This window comes from Loxodonta africana, chromosome 25, assembly GCF_030014295.1.
Source record: "Loxodonta africana isolate mLoxAfr1 chromosome 25, mLoxAfr1.hap2, whole genome shotgun sequence".
Lineage (NCBI taxonomy): Eukaryota > Metazoa > Chordata > Mammalia > Proboscidea > Elephantidae > Loxodonta > Loxodonta africana.
The window spans coordinates 35534040-35553975 of record NC_087366.1 but is presented as its reverse complement, the minus strand read 5'-3'; the positions used below and the strand labels follow the sequence as shown (position 1 = coordinate 35553975).

The 19936-nt window shown below is 47.8% G+C and overlaps 1 protein-coding gene across 1 annotated transcript in view; it reads right to left on the bottom strand.

Annotated features, from left to right (window-relative positions):
- SLC35F3 (solute carrier family 35 member F3) overlaps positions 1 to 11686 on the bottom strand; it is a 129591-nt gene extending 117905 nt beyond the window's left edge. The window contains exon 1 of the mRNA XM_064276679.1: positions 11509 to 11686. Coding sequence (XP_064132749.1) covers positions 11509 to 11584 — 76 coding nt within the window. The 5' untranslated portion in view covers positions 11585 to 11686. The remainder of the gene's footprint in view (positions 1 to 11508) is intronic.
- Positions 11687 to 19936: the final 8250 nt, after the last annotated feature.

Below are 19936 nucleotides of genomic sequence, written 5' to 3'. Positions count from 1 at the left end.
ATATTTTCTCCATTTATCATTATGTTGCTTATTGGTCCAGTTGTGAGGATTTTTGTTTTCTTTATTTTGAGGTGTAATCCCTACTGAAGGCTGTGGTCTTTGATCTCCATTAGTAAGTGCTTCAAATCCTCTTTGATTTCAGCAAACAAGGTCGTGCAATCTGCATATCGCAGGCTGTTGATGACTCTTCCTCCAATCCTGATGCCATGTTCTTCTTCATATAGTCCAGCTTCTTGGATTATTTGCTCAGCATACAGATTGAATAAGTATGGTGAAAGGCTATAACTGTGACACACACCTTTCCTGGTTTTAAACGACGCAATATCCCCCTGTTCTGTTTATAAGACTGCCTCTTGGTCTAAGTACAGTTTCCTCATGAGCACAATTAAGTGTTCTGGAATTCTCATTCTTCACAATGTTATCCATAATTTGTTATGATCCACATGGTCAAATGCCTTTGCATAGTCAATAAAACACAGGTAAACTTCTCTCTGGTATTCTTTGCTCTCAGCTAAGATCCATCTGACAACAGCAATGATATTCCTGGTTCCACATCCCCTTCTGAATCCAGCTTGAATTTCTAGTAGTTTTCTGCTGATGTATAGCTGTAACTGTTTTTGAACTATCTTCAGCAAAATTTTACTTACGTGTGATATGAATGATACTGTTTGATAATTTCTGCATTCTGTTGGATCACCTTTCTTGTAATGGGCATAAATACGGCTCTCTTCCAGTCGGTTGGCCAGGTCTTCGAAATTTCTTGGCATAGATGAATGAGCACCTCCAGCAATACACCTGTTTGTTGAAACATCTCAATTGGTATTTCAATTCCTGGAGCCTTGTTTTTCACCGATGCATTCAATGAAGCTTGGACTTCTTCCTTCAGTACCATTAGTTCTTGATCATATGCTACCTCCTGGAACGGTTGAACACATATCAATTCTTTTTTGGCATCAATTCTTTTTTGGCATCAGTTCTACCACTTGCCAAAAAACTCAATCTTTGTCTCATACCAGGTGTTTAAAAAGCATTTCCCACTCTTTCATAAAGCAGAAGCAGTGCCTAGAGGCAAGGGCTACTTAGCAGAAGGAAACTCCAGCTAATAACAGGTGAGTTGAGGTCTAGTTTAGTTGCCAACTCCATTTGGGACCAATGCAAGTAGTCTCATGAGCTGTCTGTTTTCCCTTGAGAAAATTAATTTTAGATGAATTGTCTGCCTTTATGTTTATTTAGAGGCAGTAACGGTTCAGTGGTAGAATTCTCTCACCTTCCACAGGGAAGACTGGGCTTGAATCCTAGTCAATGCACCTCAGCACAACCACTACCTGTCCATCAGTGGAGACTTGTGTGTTGCTATGATGCTGAACAAATTTCACAGGGGCTTCCAGACTAAGACAGAGCAGGAAGAAAGGCCTAGTGAGCCACTTCTGTTAATCAGCTGATGAAAGCCCTGTGGATCACAACGGTCTTTTCTGCAAGCAATCATGAGGATGGCGCAGGACCAGGAATCGTTTTGTTCAGGAGATGGATGACAAGCTGCAGGTGACAGAGCATTTATTTTGAAAACCTGTTGGAAGATGAAATGCTTGTCTTTGGTTATGAGATTAGAAATATTAGATACTATGTCATATTTGTTTGCCTCCTGTGAATTGCTTAAGCTTTTGTTGTAAAGTGATTCCTTGGAGGCATCATGTAGAGATCAGAGAAAACATGGCAGCTACAAGGTTACTTTCAAAAACAAATTTAGTATTTTGCATGGGGAAATTATTTCCTTGATGAGGACTTAGAATTGAGAGGGAAATGAAGGCTGCTTTTGGGGGAACATGAGGGAGCATCTCTGAGAGCCTCCTGAAGTCCTACCCTACTGGAGATGCATCATGAGTGCTGGCCCGAGTCCTGGTGCCAGAAGCCCAGGTCCCGCCTCTTCTCTGCCATCACCGCTGACTCAGTAAATAGGCAACTGTACAGACATTGACCACCCCACTCTCCATACCCTGAAAGAGCTCTAATGCCTCCAAAATTGAATGCAGCTAAGCTACACATCAAGCTGTTTCGCCTTGGGGTAAAGAGCCAACGTCTGCTCCCTGGAGGGAGGGGAGCAGAGTACTGTGCTTCAATATGTGGGCTAAAACATCTGAGCTTAAGAGGATCAGTTCTAATACTCCTGCCCCTGCTAGTCACGGCCTGTGAGCCTCCCAGATTCCACCCTTTCCCTGGCCCAGACATATCGCTTCTCTATGTACACAGTTGGCACTCCGCTTCAGGCATGGATTAAACAGTAAGCAAGGTATGCACGGGTTCACAGTAAGGTATGAATGGGCTTCCTTGTGCTTATTTACTATTCTGTAGTGCAAAATTTCACCTGTTTTTCTGTAGTGCAGAATTTCACCTGTGAATTAGTAGTAAGCACAAGGAAGCCCATGCGTACCTTGCTTATTGAGTAATCCGTCCCTGCTACTCTTGCAGATCCAGTGAGATTTTGGCTTTGCTAATGACCTTCAGGAAGCACTGGTGGCAGAGTGGTTAAGTGCTCAGCTCCTAACCAAAAGGTCAGCAGTTCAAATCCACAAGCCGCTCCTTGAAAATGCTATGGGGACAGTTCTGCTCTGTCCCATAGGGTTACTATGAGTCTGAGTCAACTTGACGGCGAAGGGTTTGGGTTTTAATGGCCTGCATACAAACACAGACAAACACACGCCCTCCCATTTTCTGATGTTGGTCCTTTTCTAAAGGTAGCATCTCCAGGTCCTTGGACTTCTACGTGGCTGCGGTTGAGGCTGTTGGGAACTCATTGAGAAAGCCATCTTCACAGGAGGGGAGAGTATGCATAAGTCCAGTGCCCTGCCAGGCACAGTGGCATCTACTCCTGCCATCTGTGGGGCCCTCAGGAAGGGATGCCCTGGGGTACCACCCTGTGTATGGGCCAGCCAGGCCTGGCCTCGTCATGAGCAGCATCAAGGCAGCTGTCAGGTGGGGAGACACCTCTGGCCCTCTGATCAGAAGAGGCAAGTGTTCTAGTTGCACAGAATATCAGAGGAAAATGAGGCAGAGAATAGGGCAAACTTATTACACAACTTATCTTGATGAGCAAAATACTGTCTTCTAAAATACACCCTCAGTTCTCACTAGATCCCTGTGTGTTAATAAGGCAGGACTAAACTTGATCTGTTAAGAACCAAGGTGGGGTTGGCCTGCTACTCCTCCCCCCAGCTCCCCAGGCTATGATCTTCTACCCACGGGTAAGTGCCTCTGTGCTTCAGCTGAGGGTGCTGTGGCTAAGCTAATCCTCAGGGGGTGACGTTGTAATGGGAAAATACTGGGGCAAGCCCCAGGAAGCTGTGAGGTTACATAGCTTCTTCTTGAGGTCTTGCCAGAGTCTAGAGGCCCTGCCCTGCATCCTGTGGCTGCCTGCTGCCGCAGATGCACAGGGTGCGTTGTCCTCACGTCGTTGGACTTTGTACCCCTGTTCAAACGCAAAATCTTCCCCTGGGAGTGCACGTGCTTACACGTGCACGTACACACATGGGCCTGCACACGCCAAACTCCTCACTGTCCTTTAAGTTCTGCTGTCTGACAATAATGACTAAAGGCTTTTAATCAGATAAACCAATCTCAGCTAATGAGGAAGCTACTTAATAGAGTCATAGAATGTTCCTGCCAGAAAGAGCCCATGGAAGATCTATTCCAATCCCTGTTTTTGTTTAGAAAGAGAAGCCCAGGCTCAAAAGGTAAGGTGACATGACCAATGTATTCATTAGTGAGTGGGGAGGAGGAAGTGAACCTGAGTGTGTTGACACCTACGTCAGTGTTCTTCCCTCTAACCCCTCTCCCAAGTCACCCAATGTCGTAACAGTGAGCATGTATCACTCGCCAAAAAGGCTTTTAAGAATTAAATTGCTTCTTGGCTCTCCCAATATAGCTCTTCTTTCCCTTTCCCACCTCTCCAAGCCTTCCTTCCCCATGCATTGCTTTCAGCAGACGATCCCACCTCCTCCTTTGGACTCTCTTGGTCTCCCTCCTCCGCATCTCCACATTTCTCTGTGTCTTTGCCCATTTTCTCGTCCCCTTCTTTTTTTTTTTTTTTCTTTCAAAGCTGTCTTCTTTTTCATGCTGTGCTTTCCTCTCAAGCCCCTCTTCCTCCCCAGGCCATTACTGCATCAATCCCCCTTCTCTTGGGGCAGCCCCAGGTCTGTCCTGCTTCCTCCCTCTGGGTTAAAAGACACCCATGTCCCTCTCCCTTATGATAGAGTAACCCCCCCTGCCCACTGCCAAACACTTTCAACCATGCCTTGCACTTGCTATTTCCCCTCCCTCACCAAACACACACCCCTGGCAAGCTGGCCCCCAACAACACTTTCCACTATTTCTACAAACTCGCCCGGTCTCAGTTGCATCTGATACCACATTACGCTCTCTCTTTCTTGGTTTCCATGACGCTGTATTATCTAGGCTTTCCTCTCCTTCTGTGGATCAGCCGTTTAGATTTCTCTTCTGTCTCCCTTGTCCCTAAGTATATGCGGTCATCCTCAAGCATATGCTCACCACCATCCCTGTGGGGCCATCCTCTCCCCCCTTGCCTCCCCTCTCTCCCACCTCCTTGCCAGCCAGACACCTGCACTGGCCTCCAACCCACCTTGTCTAAACTTGACTTCCTACTCTCTCCCTCACAGTTTGTATTTTCCCTACTATCTTTGCTGCTTCTGCGAATGGCATCTCCAGTCCCCCATTGGTCGGGCTCTCTGACTTGATACTCTGTCACTATGACCTCTTGATTCATCTTCTGTCCTGTCCTCATCCTGCCTATAAGGTGGGAAGTGGTGACCATATAAGCCTTCCACGTAGCAGTTATCTCATAGAATAAGTTACTTGCCTTGTATTCCACTTTCTCACCTGCACAGTGAGAATAATGCCAGGACCCACTGCGTGGGGGTGCCGTGAAGACATGAGGAGACAGTCTAGGAGAAGACACATGGCAAACATGAAGCCATGTCAACTGCCATGTTTCTCATCAGTGTCCCATGCCTGGCTACTGCAGTGGCTTCGACTGTGACCCTCAATATGGCACATACACACACACATGCATATACACACACACACACACATCTGAGAAAAAAAGTGTCACAGATCAACACTGACCCTTATTACGTGTGATACACTTTGGTATTTTTGATACTATCCCAATTCCTTTATTTAAAAAAAAAAGAAAATTATTGTCACTATGAAAGAGTCATGATCCAGTTTGAACATCCCTGTAATACATGTCTGCCTTATTTTTCTTAGACTTGGATGATGTTTTTCTATTCTTCTATGCACCTCCCCCACCCCCCACCCCACTACCCATTTCAATCCATTCTTCCAAGTCCAGTATTGAGGATGCCTTAGAGTCTGGCCTCGGTCTGCCTTACAACTTTGCCCTCCTCTGCCTTACTTCTTTAGGAAACCTGAGCTCCAGCCACATTAGACCATGCCCACGGTCTTCATCAAGTGCCACACTCACCAACCTCTGTACCTTTGTCCACGGAGCCTCCTCCACCAGGAATGCTGTGGTCTTACCCCCACCTCTGATAGCTGAGGGCAGATGCACCATCCTTCACCTGCTTCCTTGATGTGTTCCCAGGAAAGTCAGTTCCAATGAATGTATAGTTATCCCTGGAGTCTTGCGAAGAGGAAGATATTGAGGCCACACCCAGGCTTCACGGGAAAGAGTGGCCTGTTAGATGAGGTGGCAAGAGCGCTGCATATCAGCCATCTGGGTCCCAGCCATAGTGGCTGGCTCTCTGCTGAAGTGCAGCACTTATTTTATACTCCTTTCATGGATTAAAAAAAAAAAAAATCTATTCCAACATATGGCCACTGTTTATGTGCATTTCTGACCTAGCTAACTGGTTTGGAAGTTCTGTTGGGTCAAGGATTCTATCTTACTCTTTTTAGCAACCCCAATAACATCGGGTTCAATCTGTTGCACATATTAGGCAACATATTTGATTAATACTCAAATGACTTTTGTCATTGAAGTTTCAGGTCTATAGCAAACCAACCAGTGCAATATTTTGGGGCCTGGGAATTCTTTGGCAGTGTAGTTCTCGTTACTGCTCTCAGATTGGACCAACAACACTCGGTCTCCAATACATAATAATTGAGGACCCCAGGACCACAGAAACAAAGTAGCCAGACCTGCTTTTTGGGCAGCTGACTTCCCTGAAACAGAGGCACAGGATATTGCCAATAGCACTGGCGAGCCCCTGCTGAGGTCCAGGCCAAATCATATTGTGGTAGGAGTTTTAGGGAACTAACACTTATTGAGCACCTACAAAATGCCAAACCTGTTGCCATCGAGTTAACTCTGACTCTTGACAATACCATGTATTACAGAGTAGAACTGCTCCATAGGGTTTTCTTGGCTGTCATCTTTATGGAAACGGATTTTCAGGCCCTTGTTCTGTGGTGACGTTGGGTGGGTTCAAACTGCCAATCTTTCAGTTAGTAGAGAAGCACAAACCATTTGTGCTACCCAGGGACCCTTTTGAAATGTCAAAGTCTCATGTAACTCTCAGTGCTTTGTTGTTGTGTGCCGTCAAGTTGATTTCAACTCACAGTGACCCTCTAGGACAGACTAGAGCTGTCCCATAGGGTCTCCTAGGCTGTAATCTTTATGAGAGGTTTTTTTTTTGTCTCACAGTACTGCTGATGGGTTCGAACTGCCACCCATTCCCGTTGCCACTGAGTCAATTCTGACTCATAGCGACCCTATAGGACAAAGTAGAACTACCCCATAGGGTTTCCAAGGCTGTAATCTTTACAAAAGCAAACTGCCACATTTTTCTCTCGTGGGAGTGGCTGATGGGTTCGAACAGCTGACCTTTTGGTTAGCAGCTGAAGGATTAACCACTGTGCCATCAGAGCTCTTAATTCTCACTGCTACTCAACTGAAATGCAGTTGTGAAAAGGGCTTGCAACATTTTGGAACCAGGCAGTTAAGTGTTTGAAGTCTAGCACACTTGCTTTCTAACTGGATGACCTTGTTTTGAGTGACTTCTCTAAGCCTCAGTTTTCTCATCTGTAACTTGGGGTACCAATGCCTACACTTCCTTTGGGAATATTAGAAATAACGTAACAGCCTTCCCCCTGCACAGTGCCTGCAACATGGTAGACCCTCAGCAAACACTATTATACTCATTTTTAAGAAGGGCATTTTGTCACCTCCATTTTCATATGAGAAGACAGAGTTCTGCAGAGCTTCAATCATTAGCCAAAGCCACTTGGGTCAACGTGCATGTTGGCACTAAACTCAGGCCATTGAACTCTAAAGGCCTCCCTCTTTCCACAGCACGACTTATTGCCTGCCTCTTGGGGAATTCATTGTACCGTTCTCAACTACTAATTCCCAACTAACGCAGTTTTATTGAACACGAATTAGCTGGTTGTGAATGTAGATGACCCCAGGAAATACTGGAGCCCTGGTGGCGCAATGGCTAAGCATTCAGCTGCTAACCGAAATGTCAGCAGTTCGAATCCACCAGCCACTCCTTGGAAACCCTGTGGGGCAGTTCTACTCTGTCCTATAGGGTTGCTACGAGTTGGAATCGACGTGACGGCAGTGGGTTTTAGGAAATACTACTCTGCTAGAGATGTGTTACTGATCAATAGTTAGTGTCTGCTTCTGATGAGAAAGCCAGGAAAAGGATATGGAAATATGGCATGCTGCCAGATATGACAGACACCTTCAGCTGCTCCTAGCCTCAACCCTATCTGAGGCCCAGCTGTACTCACCTCACCCTCCTGGGCAAACCTGTGCACACACCCTTCTCCCTGCCTGGAACAGCCCTCTCTGCTCTGTGCCTGACACATCTCCTCACATCCCCCAGCCTCCTCCTCAGGAAGGCCTCCTCCAATTGCTCAGTCTTCAGCTCCCCTGAAACACGTTGTTCTTAGTGCCGTACCGGAACTCGATAATTTGTGTTTGTGTGTCTCTTTCCTACTAGGCTGGAACTTCCTTCAGAGAATGGAGCTAGTAGCGTTCATTTTTGCTTTTCCGGGGCCTCCCTAAATCGACACAGGACTCAGAGTAGGCCCAGATGGAGTATTTGTTGAGTAAAGGAAGTCATCCTGTCCATCTTCCTGTGTTGTGCTCAATCAAGCACTGCATTTTCTATTTTGGTTTTATATGTACGGTATGCCGGGGCTGCCTTGCTTCACTTTAGAAGACACCCTCCACCAGCTCATAAAGATTCTTTGCTGGCTGCGTTTCCTCACTGTAGCCCGTCTGCCATCCACACAAAAACAACCACAGTATGGGGACCAGCCTGCACACCCAAGGCAAAACAAAATGATTCAACACTTCCAAGGCAAACAGTTTCAGAAAATAGACCACAAGCCAAGCTGAACAAAACACATCAAAAAAAAAAAAAGAAAGAAAAAGAAAAGAAAAACAGGCAGAGAGGAAGATTTATATGTGAGCACAGGCATATGAAGGCAGGTTTACCAGGCTCAGAGCTGAAGACTTACTGTTGCTGATACGCATATATGAATCCTATGCAAGGAGACCATGGATGGTGCCAACCGTTAATGTGCTTGGCTGCTATGGAAAGATTGGAAGTTAGAGTCCACCCAGAGGTGCCTCAGAAGAAAGGCCTGGCAATCTACTTCTGAAAAGCCAGCCATTGAAAGCCCTATGGGGCACAATTCTACTCTGATACACACAGGATCACCATGAGTTGGAGTCAACTCAACAGCAACGGCTTATCCTATGCAAAGAAGGAACTGGGGGCTTTCCAGTACTGCTGGAACTCTACAGATACTTTTAGATACTGTCCCCAGATTCATATTATGAGAGCAGCAAGAAAATTTGCTGAAAGAGCAAGACAGCTCGTGGCTAGAGGGTTGGTTGACATTTATTAAGCATTTACTATGTGTCAGGCAATTGCTGGGCTTGTCACATACCTGTGCCTCACTGCATTATTCAACAGTCTGTTGAGGTAGGTTATTATTTCCATTTTACAGATGAGGGAACTGAGGCTCAGAGTGTATAATTTACACAAGTCACACTGAATAAGTAACAGAGCTCAATCCTCATCCTGAGTACAATATACTTTCCATTACCCAAAGACACTGATGTGGAAATGTTGATTAAAAAGTGAAGCCCATGGGAAGGCAGCGCTGAGGTTATCACTGTGAATGAGAGACTCAGAGCTGCCCTGACAGTAACCTTAAGGGAGCTGGGGCACCATTTTTAGTCCCTGACCACCAACTCCAAGCTTGGCCAGAGGGGAGTTTCTGTGCCTGGCACTTCACTCACTGCCTCCCAAGGCACTTCTGAAGTCACAGTGTCCAGCACAGGTATCCTTACTCTTCTTGTCCAGCCCCACTTGGCTCCAACCTTGTCTTGCCAGGACCCAAGGTGGGATGCGGCTGCCTGAAGGAGAGACTCTGATGCTGGAGAGCAGATCCAATGCGCCTTCCTTAAAAGGTAGGGTTAGGGTGACTTCCCATGAGGTTTCCACAAATGAGCAGACACTTCCAGCTCACCTCAGGGATATACCTACCCAGCCCCTCACCCTCAGCTTGCACATACGTCTGGCCAAAGTCTTCTGTCCACTGTCTGGAAGAAGACTTGAAAATGCAAACACCCCTGGGAGAGGTAGCACATGCACTAAGGTCAGGTGTAGATGACTGCTATCAAGTCATTACTGATTCGTGTGGGGGCGGGGAGGAGACAGCCACATCCACCTCCTGAGGACAGAAACTCATGAGAAACAGGTGGCTGTATTTCAGAGCAAAATGATCTTCAGAAAAAAACCCTGGGTCTGAATCAGAGCAGGAGTCCATTCCTGCTTCACCACCTGAGAACTGTGAGGTCTTAGGCAAGTCTCTGTCTCTCTGGGCCTCACAGTCCCCAAAACCAAAAAACCCAAACCCGTTGCCGTCGAGTCGATTCTGACTCATAGTGACCGTATAGAACAGAGAAGAACTGCCCCATAGAGTTTCCAAGGAGCGCCTGGTGGATTCGAATTGCTGACCTTCTGGTTAGCAGGCAGCCATAGTACTTAACCACTACACCACCAGGGTTCCCCCAGGATGGGGATGGTAATACCAGGATGGCTATCAGCAGGCTTTTGTGCAAGGCCTATCAGCAGGCGTTTGCGCAAGGCCTATGCTGAAAGCACACAACTGCTTTGCTAGCCTCTGTCTTGCTCTCACTGGTTCTTAGACATATTGAAACAAACAGGAATTCACAGGTGGGATACAGGGTCCTCAGGTGTCATCGTGTAGAGGTCCCAGGTGGACAGCAGAGGCCCAGCCTCTCTGAGAGGCCGAGGCCACTCTCACACACTGCTTGCAACCAGGGAGCTCAGGGCCTGGATGGCGGTTCTTGGGTCTGAGGTGGGTCTGCCTTCTCCCCCTCACATCTGCCTCTCTCCAATTCTCACCTGGCCACTGGGCCAGCTGGAAGGACAGTCATTCCATCTCTGTCTCCTGGGAGGAGGTGGTTAGGATGAGACTGGTCTCTCTCTGACCCCTAATCTCCCTCCCTGTCCCCTCAATTCTAAAGCGGCGTCCCCTTCACTCCAGGAGTCTGAGTTGGGAAAGCTGAGTCTGAGTTGGGCAACCTCTCACCCACCAGGGAAGTCCTGGCTCTCTATCATTTTGGCCCTTCCTCCACTCCCCTGGGTGGGGTGGTTTCATCCAGGAGGGGTGATCTGGAGGGAAGGACACACTCTGGGGCCCTCTCACAGCTCCTCCTGCTCCCTCTCAAGGGCCTGGGAAGGGACGTGACTACAGGCTGGTGCTGGCTGTTGGGAAAAGGAGCTCACCTCTCCGGTCTCCTAGGAAGAGGCACAGGAGAAGCCAGCGTGAGGAGATGCTGAACCAGTGCCTGCCTGTCCGTTCCCACAGAGCCATCAGTCATTTCTCCCTGTGAGCTGGGGAAGGCTTCCGAGTGGGCAAGGCAGCGGTCTCCCTTAGACTGCCCAGCTCTCTCCTGTCTCCACCAACCTGAGCACCCCCTCTGGTCTGCCTGGGGGAAGGGAGGGGTGTATGCTCCCAAACCCAGGCAATTTAAGTGTGTATTGGGGGCGGGGGGGCACTGGTCAGTTTCGGAGGGTTCCCTCATACCCAGCTGGCAAGTGCCTCAGGACAGAGAGCGGAGGGTCCTGGGTGATTGGGTTGGGCTGCCCCCCAGAAGGGAAAACGGTAGAGCTGCTGCGTTCCCCCGGCACCCTGGGCAGCCTCCCAGGCCCCGCAGCAGCGCACCCGTGTCTCGGGGGCGCCGACAGCCCCGGCGCTGCCAAGTTCCCCAGCCCACGCAGGCCGCGCCGGGCGTTGCACTGCAGGAAGCTTTCTTGGGGGCGCAAAATGGGTCCCAGCAACCCTGGCCTCAGCCAGGCAGCCCCGGCTGCCAGCGGAGACCCGGGCTCTGCGTTCAGAGGGGCGGCATCGCGCCTTGGGATGTAGGGACCGTCCGCACGCTCCCAGGTCCCCCGCGTCCCCAGGCCAAGCAAGGCGCGTTACCTTCCACTTTGGTCAGGGTAAGGACCGGACTATTGCAAGCGCTGAGCGGGGCTACCCTGGCCGAGTGCTTCTTCATGGTGAGCCTTCCGCCCGCAGCAGATGCTCCAGCGATCGCCTACATCCTGGGGCCGGCCGAGCTTAGTCCTGCTTGCGGGTTCTCAGCCAGGGCGGCGGGCGCTCCTTCGCTGGAAAGGTGCGCGCGCGCTCGGCCCTCGCCCCGCCGGGCCGGCTCTGCCCCGGCCGCCCGCTGCCTTCGCGGGCCGGCTCCTCCCTGCAGCGGCGGCCCCCCTCGCCCAGCCCCGCCACCGCGCAGCCACACTCCAGACACACGCACTCTGCCTCCGACTTTGAGGTTGCTGCAAACTACAACGTCACATGCAAATCCGCTCCCGCTCCCACCCGGTCTCACCTGCTCCACCCCCCGCCTTGGGAAGTAGAGCCACCACAGCTCGGGGTAGCTCAGAGCACTGGCTGGGACCGCAGCCTCGGCCAGGACGGCAGAGCCGTTTCACTACCCCCCTGACCGGTTCCTTCCTAAGATCAGACCCTGAGAATTGGAGGTTTAGTTTTCCACAAGTTCAAAAGGGGAGGATGTGTGTCTTTGGATTAAAAGTTTACTCCTCCTTAAGCAAAGTCCTAAATTGTTGCCTTACAGGGAGAATCAGGAAAAAGCAAAGCTCCCCACTGCTGGCATACACTTCTTCAGCGACTAACCAATCCAAACCCACTGCCTTGGAGTCGATTCCGACTCATTGTGACCCTGTAGCCCAGAGTAGAGCTGTTCCACAGGGTTTCCAAGGAGCGGCTAGTGGATTTGAACTGCTGAATTTTGGTTAGCAGACGATGGGTTTTTAATTAAGAAACTCCTTTAATTCTTGCCAGCTTCAGGGCATTAGTCAGTATCTCCTTTCCTCCCCACTTTCCATCCCCAGAAACTCTAACAAAAACCAAACCAAACCCACTGTCATCGAGTGGACTGTGACTCATAGCAACCCGGTAGCACAGAGTAGAACTGTCCCATAGGGTTTCCAAGGCTGTAAACCTTAATGGAAGCAGGCTGCCACATCTTTCTTCAGCAGAGTGGCTGGTGGGTTCAAACTGCCCACCTTTCAGTTAGCAGCTGAGTGTTTTAACCACTGTGCCACCAGGGCTACTTGTCGTCATTGTCTAAAAAAAAAAAAACTAGAGGATGTTATTTCATCTGGCTCTGTGGACGTCTCTTTTGGGGGAAGAAAAGAGAAGAAAAAGAATGCAAAGTCCACAGAAGCAAAGCAGCCACAGGAAAACAAAATTTGAGGGGATTTCTGCTCTTGCCCCACTGCCCCTGTCCACAGGCCAAACTCCCCCCAAAGTGGAGAACGCTCCATTCCTGCACAGGCCCCAGTTTCTTGCTGCAGCGGCAGGTCTAGCATTCGCCTCTGCAGGCACTGCCTTGCTGCTCCCTCTTAGCCTGGGCCACAAGCTTCTGGCCAATGATGCTTTTTTGAAAAGCAATGACATTCTTACTGCCTCACTGGTGGGTACAATCACTGAGTGACCACGGAGTCCTGAGGGGCATCTACCCCATTATAGTGCATCACAGAGTACACCCTACCCCATCCCTGCAGGCCAGCAGAATGCAAGGTCTTGTGTGACCCCAGAGACCCAAGGTCAGTGGGCACATCACTCACAAAGGTCCAACTATTAGTTTGGTTCTAACCTCCGCAGGGAATCTGAAGGTACAATGGCGAGTCAAGATGGGTTTTGTTGTTGTTGTTAAGGCTTTACCCAGAGTTTCAGACCTGGCAACTCTATCTTGATTCCTGCCTCAACATTGTAACTCTACAGTATGGTGCCTTTCTCATCTCCCCTAAGGGTAACTCAGCGGAGTGGTAGAGGTGGAGAGTGACTTTAGAGCAATAGGGCTTCCCTATTTGGGCACCTTGGGAGTTTCTGGGTATGCAAACATTTAGCAATCAGCTGCTAACCAAAAGGCTGGTGGTTTAAGTCTACCAAGAGGAGCCTTGGAAGAAAGTCCTGGTGATCAGCTTCTGAAAAATCAGTCTTTGACAACCTTATGGAGCAGTTCTACTCTGACGCACTGGGGTCGCCAAGAGCGGGTGTTGACTTGATGGCAGTTGGTGAGCTTGGCATATACAAGCTGTTTCAGGTGACATCCACCTGTACACCCCCAGGTCTCTGGCAGACATGGCTTCTAGAAGTTGCCCTTGTATGTTCTTGATGTTACTTGCTATCGTGAGCAGCCATGATGAACAGAACAGTCCCTGGGTTTCCTCCTAAGGCCGGGTTTAGTCAGAGTGGCTTCCCATCACTACATCCTTAAGCCTAGGTTTATGAGGTCCCTGCAGAGCCCTCTAGTGGTAGCCTCCCCACAATACACCTCCATAAGGAACTTGTCTCAAGGCCCTGGGAATGACCCTAGAATCAGCCACTAAGCCACTCCCTTCTTTGGAAAAATTAAACACAAGTAAAACTAACATGAAAAGAGCACATATTGTATATTAAAGAGAACATTTTATTACAATATAATATTTCCATGTACTGCTTCATCAAGTTCATCAATAAATATTATACATCTAATAACTAGAATAAAATTCATAATAAAATAACAGTAGCCACTTTGAGCACTTACTACGTATAAGGGACTGCGTTAAGTCTTTTACACAAATTATTTCATTTTCTACTCACAAAAACTGTGTAAGATCATTGTTATCCCATTTTATAGATGGGGAAACCTTTGAGAGGTTAAATAAAATGGCCAACGTCAAAAAGTGAGTCACTGGCAGGGCAGGGCACATTCAGGATTTGAATCTAAGTCTGAACGATTCAAAAGTCCATGCTTATAATCACTGTGCTGTTCTCCTCCATTCTGTAAATGTAAAATGCAAAAATTCCACATAGCCATTTCACGGTACTTTCAATCGCCTTATGTGCGCGTGAAAGCTGGACAATGAATAAGGAAGACCGAAGAAGAATTGATGCCTTCGAATTATGGTGTTGGTGAAGAACACTGAATATATCATGGACTGCCAGAACGAATGGGCTGTCTTGAAGAAGTACAGCCAGAATGCTCCTTAGAAGCAAGGATGGGGAGACTTTGTCCCAAGTAGTCTGGACACGTTATCAGGAGGTACCAGTCCCTGGAGAAGGATATCAAGCCTGGTAAAGTAGAGAGTCATCAAAGGAAAGGAAGACCATCGATGAGATGGACTGACACAGTGGCTGCAACAATGGGCTCAAGCATAACAATGATTACGAGGATGGTACAGGACCTGGCAGTGTTTCGTTCTGTTGTACGCAGGGTTGCTGTGAGTTGGAATGACTTGATGGCACCCAATAACAACAACAACAACATTCCAAGTCAGGTAGGAGATAAATGGCAGGTAATCTATAATTGCATCCTTTGAGTTAAACGTGGTGTGACAGATTTCCTCACGCTCTGGCTTCTGTACACTCCTGGCGGATTTGGGTTTGAATCTGTCTGGGTTTCCCACTGCCCCGTAAATGTGGCCGTGTTATACACTCATTCTACTGGGCATGTTACAACAAAAACTGCTCGATGAATTTCTGCCTATTTGTGTTTTAAATATCTACTTTCTATCTATGGGAATGTATGTACCCATCAAAAAATCCAAACCAGTTGCCATTCGGCCAATTCCGACTCATGGGGACCCCATGTGTGCAGAGTAGAACTGCTCCACAGGTTTTTTTTTTTTTATCTAAATTTTATTTATTTTGTTGTTGTTGAGAATATACACAGCAAAACATATGCCAATTCAACAGTATGTACGTGTACAGTTTTGTGACACTGATTACATTCTTGCAGTTGTGCGACTGTTCTCGCCCTCCTTTTCTGAGTTGCTCTTCCCTCATTAACATAGTAGCAGGTGCACAGAAGCAATGCCAATAGGAGTGGCAACAAATTGTTGTTATCATCATAATCCTGTAGTACTTACTACTTGTTCTGGTGGAGCTCTGGTGGTGCGGTGGTTAAGGGACGGGCTGCTAACCAAAAGGTCGGCAGTTCAAACCCATAGAAGAAAGATGTGGCAATCTGCTTCCATGAAGCCTTAGAAACCCTGTGCAGTTCTATTCTGTCCTATAGGGTCGCTATGAGTTGGAATTGACTTGTCGGCAATGGGTTTTTTTACTGAGATGGTGTCTGTTCTAATAGAAGCCTATTCTTTTTCATTAATCATACTGTCTCCATTTGTTTGTTTTTTCACTGTTATGGTTAGGAAAAGGAGGAGATATTTAAAGACAATTAGTAGAACTGCCCCATAGGGTTTCCAAGGAGTGCCTAGCGGATTCGAACTGCGGACCTTTGGGTAGGCAGCCAAACTCTTAACCACTACACCACTGGGGTTTCCTAAAAGCATATAAGTGATTGAAAAAGTTAATGAACTATTACTCACTCTTACCATGTGGGAACACTCTGTTCTACCCCATCCCATTCTAGTCTATCATTTTATTACCCACCCCCAAAAAATGCTGATTGTGAGCAACTAAACTGACTTTGTTATGATCCATGACCTATTGGTTTGTAAAGAAATGATAAAAATTACATTCTTGATAAGTCAAGTGATGACCTGTACTTAGTCTGTTTCAAGTATATAACTAAAAATTTAACAAACAAAATAAGTTTTTTAATAATCAAAAAGCAGACCATGTCAATTAACTCACTCTGAAATATCACTACTGTTTCCCAGTCCTTCAGCATATTAAGCAGTAAGACTAGCAGATCATTTCGTGGCTACCAGTGTTTTAAAATAATCATTTAAAGTAGTTTCAGGAACCAGATGCGGAGTTTTACCCCAGCAGTAGATTAACCAATAAACAAGGATGCACAGGTTTACAGTAAGCGAGGTACCCAGGAGCTTACTTGTGCTTACGTCCTAATTTGTAGTGCACGATTACACATGTAATGAGTTGCCCTGTGTACAACATGAGATGTGGTGAAAAACAGGTGAAATTGTGTACTACAGGTCAGTAAGTAAGCACAAGTAAGCCCGTGCATACCTTGCTTATTGAGTAACCCATTCTTGTTTTACCCAAATCAGTCTTCAGCATTCGTAAGCTTTCAGAGTGGGGCAAGCATTAATATTTCCAGCAGGAAAGAGAGTGAGTCTAATGATCGCAAAGAAACTGACTCGCACGCACTGTGCAGCTTACTCCCCACACCTGGTAGCGACAATTGATACACTTTCAATAACTCCACTTGCAGGTACAGGGAAATAAGAACCATTAAAAGAGGCACAGACATGTGATGGCCTTCCCTCATCTTCATATGCCCCTTCTCTTCCTTCACCAGGCAGCCATATGCATCACCAGGACAAACTCAGACTCATTAGGGTCCCACCTGGATTTTTCCTCTTTCTTTAAGGAGCAACATCAAGGTGATTAACTCCAGGTTGGGGCAGAACATCAAGAGGTGGGATGATGGGATATCACTAGTGGGATTCCAGACACATCCCTCTGCTCCTCCAGACACCACTGTGACTACTCCATGTTCACCAGACAACTGCTGGACCTATGGTCATGCCAGGGCCCAGAGCCACAGATAATAACGAACACAAGTCAAAGCACAGTGGTGAGCAGCAGGTGCCACACTTTGCTTTGGAAAGATCCTAAGGTACCCAGGTTGCTTCCTTTGTAAACCCTGAGTGAGGGGCCCATTCTATGCTTGGTGGCAGACACCAGGAAAGTAGCCCTGTGGACAACTGAGCCACTGCATGGTTGGGGCTGAGCAGGGGGCGCTGCCCTACAAAGGCAGCATAGCTGGAATGGGGGCTTCTGGGATGGACACCTGGGGGAGGCTGGGGACTACCTTTCCCAGGACTTTTGAGAGACCTATCTAAGTGGCCAAGAATGATAACAGGTGTAGAGTGACTAGCACAATGTCTGGTAACAGCAAGTAGTTAAGAAACTATAATTCCTCTCCCACCATTGGAAAATGGACATGCCGGCTTCCACAAGATCCTCCCAGTAGTATGAATCCGTCTGGGAAGGGGGACTACTTACAAGCTGTTTCATTTGGGCAAGTTTCTCTCCGTGCTCAGATTCCTTATCTTTAAAATGGGGATGACAACTGTACCTACCTTACAGTGTTGTGAAGATTAAAGGAGTGAGTATATGCAAAGTGCTTGCAATAAAAAAATAGTACCTGGCAAATAGTAAGCATTCAATAGATATTAGCCATTATTTTCAGTCTCTCCTACTAGGTTCCTTAATAGGGAGGGGCCATCTCTTATTTGTTGTATATCTGGTCCCTAACACAGTCTATTGGAGCCCCGGTGATACAGTGGTTAAGAGCTTGGCTGCTAATCAAAAGGTCAACAGTTCAAATCCACCAGCTGCTCCTCGGAAACCCTCTGGGACAGTTTTACTCTGTCCTATAGGGTCGCTATGAGTCGGAATTGACTTGATGGCAAGGGGTTTGGTTTTTTTGGTTTAACACAGTACATGGAACCCTGGTAGCACAGTGGTTAACCCTGGTGGAATGGTTGGCAGTTTGAACCCATCAGAGAAAGATGTGGCAGTCTGCCTCTGTAAAGATTACAGCCTTGGAAACCCTATGAGGCAGTTGTACCCTGTCCTATAGGGTCACTGTGAGTCAGAATCAACTCGATGGCAACGTTTTTTTTTGTAACACAGTATATGCCTCATATACTAAGTGCTCAAAACAGGAACAAATGAATGAATGAATGAGTATATTCACAGAACCCTGAATTTTAGAAGACTTTTCTAGATTTGCCAGTTTCACCCTTCTCTGTCCGTTTCTGCCTACGTGGTACCAGGAGTAGAAATATGTGGTCTGACCTCTTCTGCTTAGGTCTCTCTGCCTCTCTCCCCTGGCCTGATGTCAGTGGAAGTGACTTGAAGACCAGGGCACTGGTCTCAAGGTGAGGAGAGAGATCAGATGCCATTTAGTTCAGAAATAGCTGCCTGTTTGTGTTCCGGATGATTCATCGACCACAGCTGGCCCCGAGTCAGATTCCTCCACTCTTCCTCTTCTGTGGAGTGGGAACTAGAATACTGACCTAAATCACATCCCTCTCACACCGGGAGCAGACTGTCTTGGCTGGCTTTTGATTCCAAGGGTAAGTCAAGGGGATTGGCCACCAACTGAGCTTGAATAGAAGCAAGGTGTGTGGGTTTGGGGAGGGTCCTCCTCCCTTCCTTTGTGGTCCTGCGCACAGGGGCGGTCAGACTGGCTGAGCTAGGCCAGGACCATATTCAATGAGGACAGCAGAGGCTTGGGGCTGGGCAGACAGAGTGTCAGCAAGTCCTGACCCCCGTGATCAGCACCTCCTCTGGGCCCCGATTTCCCTGCAGCACTCTGAAGGCAATGTTCACTTTCCGCTGTGCATAGTCGTCCATACACTTGCTTCATCTTCCTGCGGGGCTGCGAACTCTGTGAGGCAGGACCTGGCCCATGGATCTTGTTGTTGTTAGCTGCCATCAAGTCGGCCTCCGACTCATGGTGACCCCATGCACAACGGAACAAAATGCTGCCTAGTCCTGCACCATCCACAGGATCAGTTGCAGATGAGACTGTTGTGATCCATGGGGTTTTCACTGGATGGTTTTCGTAAGTAGATCACCAGGCCTTTCTGTCTAGTCTGTCTTAGTCTGGAAGCTCCGTTGAAACATGCTTAGCATCATGGCAACACAGAAGCATCTCCTGACAGGTGGACGGTGGCTGCACGTGAGGTACATTAGCTGGGAATTGAACCCAGGTCTCCTGCACGGACGGTAAGCATTCTGCCACGGAACAACCACTGCCCACCGTCCACGGATAGGGTCTCAGTAATGATTATTGAGTGAATGAGAAGTCACCAAGGCAGAAAGAAGTAGGGAACTGCCAGTGGTTTAGGGGGACAAAGGGCTGAATCCAGAGGAGCTGATGAAGCAGGTCTCCTGAAGCAGGTACTGTTTTAGGGTCAACTTCCTAAACCAGCCCCAGAGACAACCCCTTCAGCAATCAGGGAGTCCTGTCCATTTGTCAAGGAGCCCCATGCATCACAAACACCTTTTGTGTGGGCCATCTTTAGGCAGCCTGCTCTTTCTGTAGTTCCTGACCCCAGCCAGCTTCTTTCTCTGCCTAAGCACCTCTCCCTCCTCCCACCTCGTTTGTTTTTATTAGTTATGGGGTCAACTCTGACTCATGGCGACCTTATGTACAACAGAATGGAATACTGCCCAGTCCTGTGTCATCCTCACAATCACTGGCATGTTCGAGTCTATCACTGAGACCACTGTGTCAATCCATCTCACTGAGGGTCTCCCTCGCTGGCCCTCTACTTCACCAAACATGATGTCCTCCTCCAGAGACTGATCTTTCCAGACGAAAAGTTCCAGAACAAGAGAGTCAGGCAATGTTCTGTCGTGATCCATAAGGTTTTCATTGCTAATTTTTGGAAGTAGA